Below are 17,359 nucleotides of genomic sequence, written 5' to 3' on the forward strand. Positions count from 1 at the left end.
TGTTTTCAAGCCCACTGCTTTCTCCTGTGGCAGTTTGAGCTAAACCAGTTCACCCAGAAAGGGAATTTCAGAAAGCCTGTTCCCTGCATGTTAGTGGGGATTCCTATCAATTATCCCATTGACTGTCAGGAAGACAGTGCTGCTGGAAGCTCTCTTTTTCTTATCTTCCCCTCAAGCCACACAAGCCACATCACACAAAGCCAGAAAGGAGTATGTAATGTTCATGGCATAGAAAACATCTTCTTGGGATAGCCATGATGCCTGGAAAGCAAAGGGTTTGGAAGCCTGAAAGGGTGGGACAGTCTGAGATCCAGACACCTCAGTGTAGGTGTGTACAGGTGTGGAAGGTCTCTAAGCTGCTACTAGACCTGCTGCAGGTCTGGGCCTCTTTTCAGGTGATAGAAAAAAGGAGGCTCAGGGGGACCTTCTGGCTCTCTGCAACTCCCTGACAGGAGGGTGGAGCCAGGTGGGAGTCTGGCTCTGCTCCCAAGGGACAGGAGAAGAGGAAACGGCCTCAAGCTGTTCCAGAAGAGGTTCAGGCTGGACATCATGAAGAATTTCTTCACTGAAAGGGTGCTTAAGCATTGGAAGGGGCTGCCCAGGGAGGTGGTGGAGTCACCATCCCTGGAGGTGTTCAAGAAACTACTGGACATGACACTCAGTGCTCCAGTCTGGTTGACAAGGTGAGGATCAAAGGTTGGACTCGATGATCTTGAAGGTCTTTTCCAACCTAAATGATTCTATTTTATGTCTCTGGCACCACCTGAGATGTGCCAGGACGGCTGAGACGTCCTGGCAGGCAGGAAGCAGTGGAAAGGCAGTGGAGCAGAAGCCGAAAGGCAAGAGGGGGAGCACAAGGCAGTTGTGTCACCCACTGCAAAAGGCAAGAAAGAGGAAAAAAACAGAGAAATAAGAGAGGCAAAAGGAGAGGAAAACCTGGGGCATACTGGCATGAACTCACCGGATTGTGGGACGCTGCTGGTGGCAGCAGGGGAGGGCTGATGTGTTTTCTCTCTCTGCATCTCCCCACAGTCGGCGTCTCGCCGCGTCGGCCTCTCCTGTGCCAACTGCCACACGACCACAACCACGCTCTGGCGCAGGAACGCTGAGGGAGAGCCCGTCTGCAACGCCTGTGGACTCTACATGAAGCTCCATGGGGTAACGTGGAACAACACAGTGATCTCTACTCTCTGTGGGAGGGTATCCGTGGCATCAAGCCGGGGATGGGGTTCTTCGCACAACTCTGTGCTCTCTTGGAGCTGTTTTTCCTGATGTCCCTTTGGGTTTTAGTGCCCCTCAACATCCTGGTTATACTGGAAGGGATGCATGCAGGGCATTTCTCACATACTCATTAGGTCCCCCTTTGCAACAAAGTCTTAAAACCTAATAAAACCAGGTCCAGATTCTTCCCACCTAAATTCATCCCCAGATTCTTCCCACCTAGCTCCTCCCCTAGGCTGTCAGATCCCAGCTACAACTTGGCTGTAGGCTCCTCAGGAAATGATAGGTGACTTTTCTTGCAGCAAAGTCCCAACAGTCTCTTCCTGTCAGTGGGGGCTTCGTGTATTGATGTCACGTCTGATATATCCAGAAGAGTCCTGCTGGAGGCCAAGGCATAGCAGGACTTCAAGATGCAAATCTCCAGCCCTTTTCCCATCAGTCAGTGACAGTAGGACCACCCCCATGGCAGATTAAGAGGCCTTCAGCACCCTGGTGGTTGCTTAGTGGCCAACCCCTGTTCTGCTCCTTGTATTGACATCTCTGCCCATGGCAGAGGGGTTGGAACAAGATGGTCTTTAAGATCCCTTCCAACCCAAATCATTCCAGGATTCTACGACCGTTGCTCCCAGCATTTTTATACACTTTTAAATACAATAAAAGACATATAAAGCAATAAATAATTGCTTTATTTTTCTGTATTTATTGCTTGAACAGTTTGTACCCGACTGAATTTGTTCCCAGTGATGTTCAGTGACTCAGAGTAGATGGATTCATGGGAGACAGGTCAAAGCTAGAAGACAAATGGGAAGCCTTACCTAACCCAGTTATTCCTAGAAATCCCAGCATGTTTCTGACTATCCAAGGTCAGTGGGATCAGCCCCTAAGGGGAGTCACCCCACACAGGCTTGATACCTTTCCCAAGAGCAGGTATTAGCCGGAAAGAATGTTTTTGTTCTGAGTTAAACAAGAAATTCAGTCAGATGAGTTGTTGTTCCTTCTGGCCTTAAAACCCTCAGTACCCAGGGTGTGAACTGCCTACCTATTCCCACTTGGATGCACATCCTGAAGCCTTGACATCTCTCTTCACACAGAAGAGACCAGGGAATCTGGGTTCCATCTTGTTGCTGTTTTCAGTTAAATCACCTGATTTTCATGGAGCCCACAAGGTAGAGCTGGAATCACGTTCTCCTAGATGATCCTAAGGACATTCAGAAACCAATGGGCTTTTGTATTTGGATCCACAGGTTCCAAGGCCTTTAGCAATGAGAAAAGAGGGCATTCAGACGAGGAAGCGCAAGCCGAAGAACCTTAACAAAACAAAGACACCAGCAGGTGAGTGTTGAACAGGAGGAGTTTAAGATATGTGTACACGTTTGCATTTGTGTTTCTGACCACATTGTCCTGTGAGTCAGAGATCCAACCACAAAAGAGGATGATTTTCCGAAAAAAAAAGGGGGATGTCTGAATGCCTTTCAGCAGCAACAAAGCCCTTCCCGCTACTTCTTGATCTATTTTTACCACACTAACTTCTTGGTGGGTGGGTGGGTACAGCTCTGCACTGAAAGGTCTTTGGAAAGAGCCTGGTTTTCCACCTGCTTTCTCCCAGGCCCATCCAGCAGCGAGAGTCTTACCCCGACCACCAGCTCCACCAGCAGCAGCAGCAGCGCCACAACCACCGAGGAAATGCGGCCCATAAAAACCGAGCCCGGGCTCTCATCTCACTACGGGCACCCCAGCCCGGTTTCTCAGGTACAGAAGGGAGGTGATGGGAGTGGGAAAAAGATGGGAATTAGGGCAGTAGACTTAGGGAGAAGAACATCTCCAAAATGTTACTTAGGTACTCAGATGTAAGTACCTGAAAGGAGCTTACAAGAAAGATGGAGAGAGACTTTTTATAAGGGCTTGGAGCGACAGGAGAAAGGGGAACGGCTTCAAGGTGAGAGTAGGTTTAGATTGGATATTAGGAAGAAATCCTTCCCTTTGAGGGTGGTGAGGCCCTGGCAAAGTTTGCCCAGAGAAGCTGTGGCTGCCCCATCCCTGGAAGTGTTCAAGGTCGGGTTGGATGGGACTTAGAGCAATCTGGGATAGTGGAATGTGTCCCTGCCCATGGTAGGGGGTTGGAACGAGATTTTTAAGGTCCTTTCCAACCCAAACCATTCCATGAGTCTATGAATCTCTGTGGGAAAAGGCTGCTTCTTTTCACTTCAGGGGTCTAGGAGTTCACAGTGAGAGATTTATCCTTTAGGATGGGGTAAAAGCCCAGATTTCTGTCAATTAGGCTTTTTAATGATGTGTGTCTGTTCTGAACAGCCAATGGGAAGTAGCAGGGTTTTTTTAAAACAATGAATTCCTTCTAGTTGGGCAGGTCTACATGTTCCATGGCAGAAAAATGCCCATTACCTTTATGATTTGATCTGTCTTGAGCAAGGGAAACCCTGGCAATATTTCTCTACTTTCTCTGCACTGGCTGGGTGAGTGTTGGGTGACATGAGCATGAGAGCAGAGAGCTGCAGGGTAAAGTGGCGTGATTTGTACCACAGCCACCACTAGATGTCTGCAGACCAGCACAGTGTGGATTCACACGAAATGTTTTCATTTGAGAGCCAGGAGAGCCCAAGGCCAACAAAATTTCAAGCCTTGGGAAGCAAAATGATAGTTTCTGACATTTAGAAGAGAACCACATGGTCTGTGTGCAGCAGCAGGAAAGAACAGGGTCTTTCCCTGGAAGTGTTTAAAGCCAGGTTGGACAGGGCTTTGAGCACCCTGGGCTAGTGGAAGGTGTCCCTGCCCATGGTATGGGGGTTGGAACAAAATGGTCTTTAAAGTCCCTTCCAATCCAAACCATTCTGCGATTCCATGATTCTAGAAAAGGAAGGTAAGAGACTGCCCAAGGTATCACACATAAGCTGCAATCTGCAGCAAATCCAGAGACATTATTACAATAGCACCAACCCACACTAAGGGGATTCACATGGTCCTCTGTGGTTAGAACCTTTGTTCACAGGATTCTCCTTTTCCCACAGGCATTCTCAGTCTCTGCCATGTCCGGCCATGGATCCTCCATTCACCCTGTGATCTCAGCTCTGAAGCTTTCCCCACAGGGTTACCAGTCAGCCATCAGCCAGTCTCCCCAAACCAGCTCCAAACAGGACTCCTGGAACAGCCTGGTGTTAGCTGAGAACCACGGGGACATCATAACTGCATAACCTGGGCTCCCACCTACCATCTTCAGGTTGATCCGCTCAAGAGATGAAGAAGATGCCACGTAATCATCAAGTCAGTGCTGTTTCCCACCTCCCCTGCTCTCCTGCCTTCTCTCTCCTTTGTGAGATGTTCCAGCACAGAGGTAAAGAGGACTGATCTGAGGTCCAGGAGAGCACTCATGAAGCAGAGAAGACTAAAATCTCAAAGCAACTACTGGATATGAAGCATTTTTCCCCACTTTAAATGAGCATCTCTATTTGTTTGTCACCACCTTCTATGAAACAGAAACATAGAGATGGACCCAGTTCTTGAGTTTTATTTAAAAAGATCTGACATTTGCGACTCAGACAATGGTGGAACAGAGACATTTCTTTTCTTCTGTCACCATCCATTCTTTCCCTGACCAGAAGAAAATGCCACTGTCTTTTCATTACCCAAATTCTGTGATCTTCCACCAAATGGAGCCAGTTCCAGAACAGTTTGCTGAACAGACCTCACTAGAGATTCTTTAGTGGCTTTAGTGGATTTGATATGATCTAGGGCAGAGAAAAAAAGAGACACCTCCCCCTCCTCAGCTCACACATGTAGAGCATTTTCTTTATTTTCCTAGATGGTCTGGAAAGCTGATGAATGTCTGTATTTAATAGTAACTCCTTTCCTATTTATCTTTACGAAATCATGGGACTGTGTTTCCAAGAGGTTGTTGGCTCAGCCTGGAGAAGGTCTGTCCAAAGTCAAAGCGGGATTTTGGAAGAAGGAACCTGCTGGAAGCAGGTAGAAGAGACCCACGTTGGTCATCAAATCCTGGAGGAAATGGCTGGGCTCTTCCTTTATGGATAGTAACAAGCCAGGCTTAGAGATGATTCAAGTGCACAGCAAGTGGAAGATGCTCTTCTAATGCTGCTGTGCCACTGCTTTTGAGACAGATAATTTAATTATTTTGCCTACTTTTATGTTGGTTTGGATGTCATTGATGAAATCTGACTGTCACTTCTTTTTGGCTGTACTGTGAGTGCCCACTTTCCCCCCTAACAGCTGGCTTATGACCATTTCCCACATCTAATCCTTTAGGATTTCACCTTCAGCAACAAGCAAAGGCTCCTCCAGCCTCTAATGGAGGTGGCAGGGGCCGTTTTCTTTACCCAACATGTGCACAGGCTTGCCTGCAAGAGAAGCATAACTCCATTCCTGCATGAGTACTAAACAAGACTTGCCTATTTTCTTGTCCATAAGGCTCTCAGGAACCAGGGAATCAGAGCAAATGGAGCTGGAAGAGATGCTGAGAGCTCACTGACTCATTCCCTTTTCCCAAAGGGATCAGTTCTGCCTAACCCAGCCCTGCCTGCTCTGTCTTTAGCACGTGCTTAACAAACTCCAGCACTGCAGATGCCACAGCTCCCCTGTGCAGTCCAAGTGCTTCACCTGTTTCTTGCCACGGTGTTTTCACCAATACTTCCAAGGAGAGACAGCTTTGCCTGTCTAGGCAGAGAATTTTTGGGAGGCCTCATCCTACTACAAGATTCTCCACCCTTGCTTCTGTCCACTCCCAAACTCTGCCCCCCTTCTTGCCTTCCCAGCTCCTCTCTTTTCCTCCCTGCATCCAGAACTCGAGTATGGAACTACCAAGGGAAAATTTCTAAGAGGGATTGTGCATCCCTCCCAAATGTGCCATCCTCTGTCTCCCACTGTTTAACATTCTCACAGGGAGTGTTTCCACCCAAACACCTGGCTTGGTGAAGAGGAAAGCCACGTACAGGTTTGAAGCAAAAGAAGGGCATTGTGTTGTCTTTGAACTCACCGTTTTCCTCCTTAGCTTCTCTAAGGAGAAGGATTCAACTGGACTGGTCATGAGAAAGACTGGGACTGGAGTCACAGCAGAGACCTGGACCCTTCCACATTCCCTGTGCTCTCTGTAACTCAGATTAGCAGGGATTTGGAGGGGTGACAGAGCCTCTGCAATCCCTAGAGAAAAACACCATGGCAATGGTGCCATGGGAACGGCTGCATGATGTTTGCACCACAGTTTCCACCCTGCCTTGCTGGGCTAATGCAGTGTTTAGCCTCATTAGTGCTAATTACAGATGAGAAAGAGACATTTGTGAAACATGAATAAAAATAAATGAGATTCTGTGATTCTGCTCAGGCCTGGCAGGCTGCAGAGAGGAGGAGAAATAGCACCTAAAAATATGAATTTGGGGTGAAAAAACAAAGGCGTTTCTCTATTGGCATGAAGGTTTTTAACCAGCCTCCTCCTTGAACTAAATTCCTTTGTAAATGACACTTGAGCTCTCTTGGGAGCTGGCTGTGAGTTGCTGGCCATAACAGAGTAGCCTGCACCACAAAATGCATGAACCCCTTGGCTCATGCACACATTGGAGATACCCAGAACTACCCCAGATAACCTGAGAGGAAGGGGAGCAGGTGGCCTCCTGGAGAGGAGCTGAAGTCCAGACCAACCACACACCCCATTTCTTTCCATATTGATGCTCCCATGGGTTCTGCCCACCCTGCCTTATTGTTGTGCTCCTCCTCCTCCCCTCAAAGCCAAAAATCCAGGGTGGAATTTTTCTCCTGCCCTTAAAACACACTCCAAGATGTCATAAAGGAACTCTGCTTGCAATGCCAGAGGGGAAAATCCCTACAGAACGTTAAGTGTGGTTATGCTCCCTCAGATTATTTAAATGACCACAGCAGAGATTTATTAACTGGTTTTTAGCCTCCCTCAAAGCCTTAAAAATAATTCTTGAAAAGCAGTGAGGAGCATTTACAAGACCCTGATGGCAGAACAAGATGCCTACTTTCAAAAGGTGAAGCTCTGGGGGCTGGATGAACAACTTTAGGTTTAGAGGACAACTCTTTAGAGGTAGAATTCAGCTCTTTTTTGTCCCCCCAGCTGCACCAGAAGCAGTACAGGTTTGGCTGCACCTGGTTCTGCAGTTCTTTTCCATCACCCAAAACTGTTGCAAAGCTATTTTTGATCCAGGAACATTTATTCTGGCCAACACTGACATCAAGGCGCTTAGAGACTGACTTCAAATGCAGCACCATCATTTCAGGTGGTGTACAAACTCACCATAAGTGACATAAGGTCCTCTTCTTCAGAGCTTGTAATGATCAAATTACACAGTAATTTAAACCAGAAGGGATGAGATGAGATTTCTCAGGGCCCTGCTCAGGCAACTTTTGAATATTCCCAAGGATGGAAACCCTGCCACCTCTCCGGGTTCCTGTTCCAGTGTTTGACCACCCTCATGGTGAAAAAGTTTTTTTCCAAATAAATGTTAGATTATAATAAGAGGCAGAATCATTGGTAAATTAATTGCTCAGGCTTGGGGATTCCCAAGCAACAAGCCATTGTGGGAAACTGAACATTGTCTCAAAGCCCAGGAATCACAGAAAGCCCCTTCTCACAGGAGGGAGCTGCGATGGCCAAAGCAGGAGGACAAACTCTGGAAGTGACAGATGAAGGGATACTCAAAAGATAAGAGGATAAAAGTGCCACCACTTCCAGGACACTCAGCTCCTTTTAGCAGGAGGGGTAAAACTCACAAAATTCCAGGTTCCACCTGAGCTCTGCTTTCCGGCCCGTGATGGGGGAGCATTTCAAGCCTGCTTTGGTAATTAAATTAGATACAATTATTAGAGGCCCAGGCAAGGTAATTATTGCTATTACTATTGCTATTATTGCTGGAGAACCTCATGAGGACCATTGCAGGCCAGGTCCTCCACAAATGCAGGCCTGAGAGCTATCCCTGCCCTGAGGCACGAGAGGAAAGAGCCCACTCCTGCAAAACACTTCAGCACGTATTTAAATGCATTTGTGGGACTTGTTCCCACAAAGGTCATCACTAATCATGAAAACGTTGATGCTGAAAGGTTTTGCAGCACAAGGTTGGGTTGTGTGGTGGCTCAGTGGCCACAAAGAGAGAAGAGCAGATGAAAACCAGGATGGGGAGACAGAGGGGTAGAAAGGTCACTTAACCATTTCCAAATGCCTTTGCTCCTTGTGGAAGTGCAATATCTTGATTCACTTCAGCTATTCTTCGTAAACTGATCAGAAGAGATCCTTGGATCACTTGCAATCTTATGGGCTTGGATGGAGAGAGGGTGCAATCAGGAGGAGCTCAGGAATATTGCAAGGGAGCTTTGAAACCAATCAACAACTCAATGTAACATTGCAGCTGTGACTATGTCACGGGTGGTGTTTTGTTTTGCCTTTTTTTTTCTCCCTGTGTATAAAGTTTGAAGCTTCCCAGGTTATCTGGGAAAGTCTCACGGAAACAGACACTTCTTTGTAAGGGGGAGAGGGAAACCAACCAACTGAACAAGCTGTAATTATTTAAAGATGTAAAAAAATATCTATTATGAAGTAGTATGGCTACCAATCCACGTAACTTCTACACCTTTAGAACTAATGGAAATAAAACGATGATAATAAAACCAGAGGGTTTCTGCTTGACTCTGTCTGCCCTCATGGGCTTCTTGGAGAAGGGTGGGGGTAAATGATAAGATATTAAGTGCACCTGGAGAAGAAATAGTGCAGTGGGTCATGCCCCAGGGTGCTCATAAGGTTGGAATTACAGAGTGATTTTAAGTCAGAAGGGGAAAAGATCAGGTTTTTCAAAGCCCTGTTCAGTCAAGTTTTGAATATTCCCAAAGATGGAAATCCTACCACCTCTCTGGGTTCCTGTTCCAGTGTCTGATCACCCTCATGGAGGAAATGTTTTTCCAAACCACAGAATCATAGAAGCATAGAATGTTAAGGGATTGGAAGGAACCTTAAAGACCATCCAGTTCCAACCCCCTGCCGTGGACAGGGACACCTTCCACTAGCCCAGGTTGTTCCAAGCCCCGTCCAACCTGGCCTTGAACAATTCCAGGGATGGCACAGCCACAGCTTCTCTGGGCAACCTATGCCAGGGCCTCACTACCCTCACAGTAAAGAATTTATTCCTAATACCTGTTCCCCCTTTAAATGTGTAGCCACAAAAATGTTAGATTATAATGAGAGCTAAAATCCTTGGTAAATTAATTGCTCAGACAAGCAATGAGTCATTGCAGGAGACTGAATGTTGTTCCCAAGCTCTGGAGTCACAGAGCCCCTTCTGTAGAAGCTGGGATGACCAATGCAGGGTGAAAAATTCCAGAAGTGACAGACTCAGCAACAGAGCAACTCAAAGCCAGGATAGATAGACCAGAAATGTCCTGGGCTGCAACTGCCCCATCCTGGAAGTGTTCAAGACCAGGTCGAACGGGGCTCGGAGCAACCTGGGATGCTGGAAGGTGTCCCTGCCCATGGCAGGGGTTTGGAATGAGATGACCTTGCAGGCCCCTTCCAACCCAAATCATTCAGTGACTGTGATTTTAATGCAAATGAGGAAAAGCACACAGTGTGTTTTCCATGCAGCTCAGAACACCTCTAACACCACAGAGAGAAAGAGCCCCTCAAGGCATTCTAATGTGATTTATCGTTTGGGTCTTCTCACTAACATTTTTTTTTTTTTTTCAATTAGTAAGCTGTTGTTCGGCCTAAATCCTTTCACCTGAACTCAGAGGCAACACCCTCAAGGCAAAATCACGTTTAATAAGCGCTGTGCTCAGCCACCCCCACCCTCGGCAGGAGCACAGCTCCCGCACAAGCACCCACCCTCCTTCCCAGGTCTGCCCAGCTTCTTTCCCGGTTCCCACCGCATCCTTGAGACCGGTACAACTGGCGGGGTGAGTGAAGTCAGCACCTAAAACCCGCCCATTCCTCCCCCAACCAGCCAATTGGGGAGCTCTCCTGATATTTGGGAGGAGAGTCCTCCTCCCCATAAAACTAGGTGGGTGGAAGGAGCTTGGCTGCAGAAGGGTTTGTTGCGGGTGGGTTGAGGAGAGAGTGAGAATGCTGTGGGAGGGGTTGGGGCAGAGGAAGAGGAACTGGAGGCGAAGGAAGGATTATGAGCCTGGAGGAGCGGTAGGAGGGGGGAGGCTGCCCACCCTCCTCCCCGAATGGATGCCCCGGGTTGGCCTGGGGAGAGCCGCGTCTTAAAGGCTGGGCGTTGGAATGTGGGGTTCTTGGGGAGTGCAGTGGGTGCCTCCGCTGCCCTGGGGAGGTGTGGGTGAGAATGGGCATGGAATTCAGGGCTTGGTTGTTTTGGAGAGCTGCAAATTGGTGCTTGGCTGAGCGTGAGAAGACGGGAAGTTCTGCACCTCTCGGATTGCACGGGGAGAGTCAGAGCTGTGACTTGAAATCCCTGTAAGATTTTTGTACAGGGGTGTAGGGTCACAGTGGGATTTCCTGCCATCCCTGGGTGCAGGTGAGCTGGCAGAGCTGGGTTGGGGCGGATGAACCTGGGTAGCCTTGACCTTGCTCTGTTCTGCTGTGGGTTCTTGGCTTCTGTCTGAGCACAAGGACTGGAAATGTGCACATAAAGGGGGAGGATTTCTCCTGGAAGCCTGGCTCCCTGCCTCAGACCTGTAGAGGTACCAGCTCAGATGATCATGCTCCTGGGGAGATGGGTGTCGTGCCCTGCAGAGGGCTGGGGATGGTCACCCTCCTCTTCCTCTTTGGAGTGGAGAGCATTTTGGAAGGGACTGAAGTAGGTCTAGAGCAAGCAGGTGAAGTAGGGAGGTCTGTGCAGAGAAGGGGATCAGAGACAGCAGATGCTGGTTCTTCTGAAGTCCTGGGGAACAGGCAGTCTCTCCTCTTGAAAAGGAGCATTTCTCTGCTGTCAGAGTGACTACAACTGGCGGAGTGTGGGCATTAACACATTACAGAGTGCCCAGCACTTCCAGTCTCTCACAATGAGCCTGTTAAGAACTGAATCAACAGCTACCTGACATGAAGCCAGTGCCTGGATAATCAGGGATGACCTGTGTCCAGCAGCCAAATGCTGCTCCAGGGATCCAAACTCCTTCTGGTGCCTTTGGCAGCACAAGTGTCTCTTTAGCTATCTCTTAATCTGCCCCTTGATCATCACAATATGCAGATTTTTAGGGGGTAAACGAGAGCAGGTCTGTGAATAATTATCCCATGTCCTTGGAGAGAGAGGACTAAAGCTCAGTCTTTTACCCTGGTGAAGCTGGATTGTGTGACCACCTAATATCTGTACCTGGATCTAAGACGTTAAATTAATGTTCCCTGATGTGTTTTCCTTTTGAGCCCTCCAAGAGGGATTTGGTTTGTGCTGCAGCATAGGAAGGCTTTTATAGGCCTTGCCTGCTCCTGTTGAAGGTACTCCCACACCTTGCTGCTCCTCACAGCCGTGCCAGAAGTTGTCCCTTCACTATGGCAGGAACACATGGTACTGGAAGCTTTGGTTTTAGTCACTCTGAGCTGCTGCAACCATGGGCTGTATCCCTGAGCCAGCCCAGGCTGCAGAAGAAGCTGAGATGCTGGAATGAGGTGGGAATGGCTCTTCTGGTGGGGGACCATGTGCAGGATTGCTGTTGATTTTTCACACTGAGCTGTCTCAGAACTCCACCTCAGAGCCTTCTACCGAGTGCTGTGGAGCTTGAAACTGAGCCTCTGGTCAGTGCTGGTCTCTGGGAGAACTGGTACCATGGGATGAAAGCCAGACTGAGCTTTCCTGGTCCTGGAGACTGCTTTCCTGTATACCCAGTCCTGGCAGAAATCCTCCAAAGTGACTGGGATTTCATGCCAGAAATAACTCCTTATATACTGGTGTGACTTCCTGGAGGGAGCCACAGGATGCTGTAGGATGGTGCTGCTTCATCTCCCCCTCATCCAGAGTCTTCTTATCCCAGATGCTGTTAGTAGAGTGTAGGAATGCTCTTTAACTGGTTCTGTGTCATTGCAATCAGTGGGAAAAGCAAGGGGTGGAGATGTGCTAATTCCAGAGCAGCACTTTCCATGGTGGCTGCATCAGGAAAAAGATGGGTCATTGGCCTGTGCTGGTTCTGGGTCATTAATCATAAAATCACAGAATGATTTGGTTTGAAGGGACCCTAAAGATCATCTAGATCCTACCCCATGCTATGGGCAGGGACAGCTTCCACTAGACCAGGAGAAAGGACTTCTGAAGATCCCCAGGCCAAATTTCTGCTTGTGGGGTGAAAACTGCCATTAAAGCAGTTTGTTCAGGGCTGTGTTTGATTAAATTACATATATTCCTGGGGATAAAAACTCTTTCATCTCCCAGGTCCTGAAAGAAACTTAAGGAAGAAGATAGGGGTGAGGAGACAGTGGTGAGCTCTGTCTCTGCCTGGTTTTGTGTATTTCTGAGTGGCAACTTCCCTTCAATTTTAGGGAAGAGTGTGAGAAAAACCTGCTAATCCCTCAACAGCTGCTGGAGATGCCAGAGGGCCCATCAGTGAGGACGTTCCAGCTGCTGACCTCCCCTTTTGTGGGACAAGTGGTGGCCAAGGTGGGGGGAAGCAGCCGGAAGATCAACGTGAATGACCTGAATGCCCTGAGGCTCCAGGACTCCCAGGTGAGCTGTGCTAAAGGATGAGGTCACTGATCTATGACAAGTCTGAGGGAAACCATCCTTGTCCTGCAACTGGGTCACAGAAGGTGCAGAACCTGGGAGTGTTTCCCTCAGGGTTTCCCCTGGCTAAGCCGAGATGTCTGTGCTGTGGACACACATATGGGATGGTCACACTGGGTTGGTCCTGCTGGAGGTTTCACTTGCCTGACATCCCCCAGATGATGATTTGGACCTGACTGGCCAAATGCTGGTGCAGCCCCAGCTAGGATTAAAAGTGGGGAGCAAAATGAGAAGCACAGAGTGCCCCCAGCAAAAAGCGGTGAGGTGAATCAGAAACAATAATGACAGATTTCAGAACCCTGAGTGTCTGTCCTGGTCTGTCTCTTTGGCCTGACAGAAGCCTCAGTGGGGAGATTTACGTTGGAGTGGCATCTAAATACCTTGTTCTTATTAAGGAATGCTGAGAGGATCCCTGGCAGCCCTGATGGGAATGGCTTGTATGGTGATGAATTCTGTGTTCAGGGTGGGGTGATGTGCCCTCTATCTAAAAGAGGCTGTAGAAAATAGTCACTTGTATGGAAGCAACCAGAAGAAGTGTTCTTCTCTATATCCCCAGTGTATCCCTGGAAGTTTTCAAAGTCAGGTTGGATGAGGCCTGAACAACCTGATCTAGTGGAAGATGTCCCTGCCCATGGCAGGGAGTTGGAATGAGATTATCTTTAAAGTCCCTTCCAACCCAAAGCAGCGTGTGATTCTGTGATCCTATATGGACCCTTGGTACCACCCAGCTCTTCCCTCAGGTTCATGGGAAGAACTTGTACCTGGCATTTGTGGCAGCTGAAGGTCCCTCAGGACCAACTGCAGAAGAGACAGTGCTGGAGAAAGAGGCTGCTCCTGTGGTGTGTTCTCCTGTCCAGGGAAGGGAAGAACAAGTGTGTGCTCCACATCCCCATCCCTAGGATGAGGAGCTGCAGGAACTCCAGCACTCGAGGTCTGAAGGTCCGGGCAAATGGCTGCGCTTCCACTTTGGCTTGTTCGGCAGCGTCCGGGCAAACGAGTTCTCCAGAGCAAGCAGAGCCAATAGAAGGGGGGACTGGAAGGACCCTGTTCCCAGGTATTTTGTGGATCCCTTTCTCTTTCCGCCTCTCATGCTGGAGAGGTATTCTTCTATCCAAACTAAATTTGTGTGGGGATGCTTGTAGCCTTGATTTTTCCCTGATAATTCCTGAGATAAGGAGGCATGAGAGATGGTGTTGAGTGGGTGTGGGATGTGTTCACTCTGCAGTGGAACTGTGGGATGCGTGTTGCCTGCCAGCTTGGGGATCATGGTACCAGCTCTGTTAACATTTTTCTCTTAGAGAAGTTTTAGAATGCCAGGCTGAATCATGCCCTGGAAATGCCAGTTTCTCCCAGTTAAGTGTTTAAAAAAAGCCTTGGATGAATGGCAAACGTCTAGGGCAGCTGGAAGCACTGTACTTGTTAGGGACACATTCCATGCACCCCATCCTGCAGTCTTTTAAAGGATTACTTCATTTCTGTGCAAGTATTTTTAGACACAGTTTTCTGTGCTACTTTTGTCATTGGTTTCCCTGATCTGTGGACCCTACTGCTGGAGCCTTGGTCATCCAGGGACCACAGGGCAGGAGAATGAATCCACACAACCTGTGGAGAGTTGCTCACCACCAGGTTTTGCGGCTGAAACCACTGAAGAGGCCCCCTTATCTTGAGACAGTGGCCTAGTGCAGAACACGACAAATGGTTCAGGGATGTTTCTGATGGGAGACTCCTGCTTTTCTGCTTCTCCCAGACTGATTCTCCACTTTGAGAGTGGAGGCTTCCTCGCTTTCTACAACTGCAGAATGCACTGGTGCTCCTCTCCAGCGGCTGATCCTGCTTCTGACATCCTGTCCATGGAGTTCCACCGTGGCCGGGCACTGGATGCCCTCCGTGCACCCAATCCCATCTGCTATACCCTCTTAGACCAAAGATACTTTTCAGGGCTGGGTGAGTTCCAGGGAATACTTGGCAGAGCAAGAAATGGAGGAAGGTGGGTTGGATGTCTGCAGATTCAGAGCTTCATGTCTGAGTGTTTTAGCCTGGTGGCTTCTGGTTCATCCAGCTGAGGGTTCATGGTCATCTTAGAGTTCTGCTTCAAGGGTAGTGGGAAGAGAACCCTGTCCAGTCCAATCCCAGCTCTAAGTCTACTCTTGGCCTGCCCCCTCTGATACAGGGAATGACGTTGTTGGCTGTGATCCTTGAGGGAGAAATCACAGATCGGAGCCAGAAGTCTGCATTATCTTGATTAGAAAGACCCTTATTGTGCCCTTGTTTCTGTCCCTTTCCAGGGAACATCATTAAGAATGAGATTTTGTACCTGGCCAAGATCCACCCACTAACACAAGGCTCTCTCTTGGCTCCCTCGGATCTGGAGCGTCTGCTGGACTGTGCCCTTCAGTTCAGCTCTGACTGGCTGCACCACAAGCTCCGTGGCCAAGGGCTGCACCCGCAGATCTACCAGAGGGAGCAGTGTCCCCTCGGCCATCCAGTGAGGAAGGGAGCTTTTGGACCACTGGGTGGCTTTAAGAGACTTACGTGGTGGTGTCCTCAGTGCCAGCCTGAGGTGCTGCCAGAGGATGGGGATCCTTCCCCAGTCACAGAGTGACCTGGTTTCGCATTCCTCCTTCCCTGGAGGGGTGGTAGGTGATGTCTGAACCATGTTCTTAATTGCCTTGAGAAGGTCTTCATGGTTTCTTTGAGCTGTTGAGTTTGGTTCTTAGTGACAATGAGCTGGCGGAGTTGAGCGCTCAGTGGAGGTCACAGGACTCGCTGCAGCACTGAGTGGTTGCAGAAAGTAAAGTGGTTGTACATGTCTTTTTTTTTTTTTTTTTTTCCACAATGAACAGTGTAAAAGAGTTGGACCAGTTCTGAGGTATTTTGGTCACCCTGTTCAGCCCACGGTGGATGGAGAGTGCAGAGTGTTGAGCAGGTGTTTGCTGTGGTCTGAAGTGACACTATCCATTGACCACAGTGAAGTCAGCAGAACAGAGTAAATCCCTCTGCCTAAAAAGCTTGATTAATTCAGAATTAAATAATCCTGCCTCTGTTTGGAGCTGAATACCTGTGTGCTGGGTGTGGTTAAATGTGAGGGGCTGTTCACTCTGTCAGATCTGACAGGAACAGCTCCCCTCCTTCCAAGGGGATAAAACCTACGTCAGCAGTGCTTGGTGGAAGCTCATCTTGCTCACAGGTTTCAGCTTTGGGGAAAACTGCCAAATCCAGATCTCACTGTAACAGTAAAAAACAAAACCTAAAAATACTGTATGTATGACAGAGATTGCATAAAACTTAGGATCTCCAAGGAAACCTGCAAGCAGAAAGGTTTGGAAATAGAGATGAAACCTTCTTCCTTGAGCTGTATCTCTGTAGATGAGGCAGGAGCTGCTGCTCTTCTCTCTCCCTAGATTTCGGTTTAGTTTAAAAAATTGTTTGCTTGAGCAAAAAAAAATAAAAGCTGGAATTGGAAAACTGGTGATGTTCATCTTAAATTCAGTGTGTCTTTTCTGATAGTGCCTTGGTTAAAAACTGAAGTGTACAGGGAAATTCCAGCTACCTGGAATTGATTAACAGCCACCTGTTTGGTGCTGCTTGTAGAGAATGGTACCGGCAGCTTTCCTCAGAAGTTTGTTGTAATGGGAACTGGATCTAAAGATGGATTGCAGATCAAGTGGGAACGCTAGAGGTAACCCTCCTCTGTTGTCAGCTGCTGCATCCCAGGCAAGGCTTGCGCAGCCTTTCTCCTGGGAACTGCAACACCCTTGAGTGGTTGCAGGTTACAGGGTTGCTGAATAAACTAATTAATAGGTTTACGGTGCCAAAGAAGGCGGTTGACGTATCCTGCAAGGTGCCAGTGAAATGCCCTTTCAGTGCCCTTACAAAACAAAGAATCATAGAATCATATCTTGAGTTGGAAGGGACCCATAAAGTTGATCAAAGTCCAGCTCCTGGAAGAAAGTCACATGTAATAAAAAACTCCAAAAGCTGAACCTCACACTTTAAGGATGAGGAGGCAGCTGGAATGTGTTGGGTTCTCAGGCCACAGAGGAGCTCTGAGGGCTTGAGCCCCTCTGCTCTGGAGACAGGCTGCGAGAGCTGGGGGTGTTCTCCTTGAGAAGGGCTCAGGGAGACCTGAGAGCCCCTTCCAGTTCCTAAAGGGGCTCCAGGAGAGCTGGAGAGGACTTTGCACAAGGGGGGCTTGAAACTGACCGAGGACAGGGTTAGATGGGATATTGGGAAGGAATTATTGGCTGTGAGGGGGTGAGATGGAAAGCCCGGAGAAGCTGTGGCTGCCCCATTCCTGGAAGTGTCCAAGGGCAGGTTGGACGGGGCTTGGAGCAACCTGGGATAGCGGGAGGTGTCAGGGTTGGAACTGGGTGAACTTTAAAGTCGCTTCTGCTCCGAACCGCTCCGCATTTCCATGACGACGCTGCCCCCCGCCCTCCACT

General features: G+C 48.6%; 2 protein-coding genes across 5 annotated transcripts in view; both read left to right on the top strand.

Moving 5' to 3' along the window:
* The window catches only part of GATA4 (GATA binding protein 4), a 30,585-nt gene extending 21,720 nt beyond the window's left edge, over positions 1-8,865 (top strand). For all 4 annotated transcript variants that reach the window (XM_027905828.1, XM_027905827.1, XM_027905825.1 and 1 more), the window contains 4 exons: positions 1,033-1,158; positions 2,466-2,553; positions 2,828-2,970; positions 4,245-8,865. In XM_027905828.1, coding sequence (XP_027761629.1) covers positions 1,033-1,158; positions 2,466-2,553; positions 2,828-2,970; positions 4,245-4,427 — 540 coding nt within the window. In that variant the 3' untranslated portion in view covers positions 4,428-8,865. The remainder of the gene's footprint in view (positions 1-1,032; positions 1,159-2,465; positions 2,554-2,827; positions 2,971-4,244) is intronic.
* A 3,318-nt stretch (positions 8,866-12,183) lies between these two features.
* NEIL2 (nei like DNA glycosylase 2) lies at positions 12,184-16,414 on the top strand. Its single transcript, XM_027905824.1, is given in 4 exon segments — positions 12,184-12,860; positions 13,658-13,971; positions 14,665-14,861; positions 15,203-16,414. Coding segments are annotated over 4 exon segments (966 nt in total). The 5' UTR covers positions 12,184-12,722; the 3' UTR covers positions 15,520-16,414.
* Positions 16,415-17,359: the final 945 nt, after the last annotated feature.

Source organism: Empidonax traillii, unplaced genomic scaffold, assembly GCF_003031625.1.
Source record: "Empidonax traillii isolate 1590-97213 ecotype Southwest subspecies unplaced genomic scaffold, ASM303162v1 scaffold1213:size316513, whole genome shotgun sequence".
NCBI classification, from domain to species: Eukaryota; Metazoa; Chordata; class Aves; order Passeriformes; family Tyrannidae; genus Empidonax; species Empidonax traillii.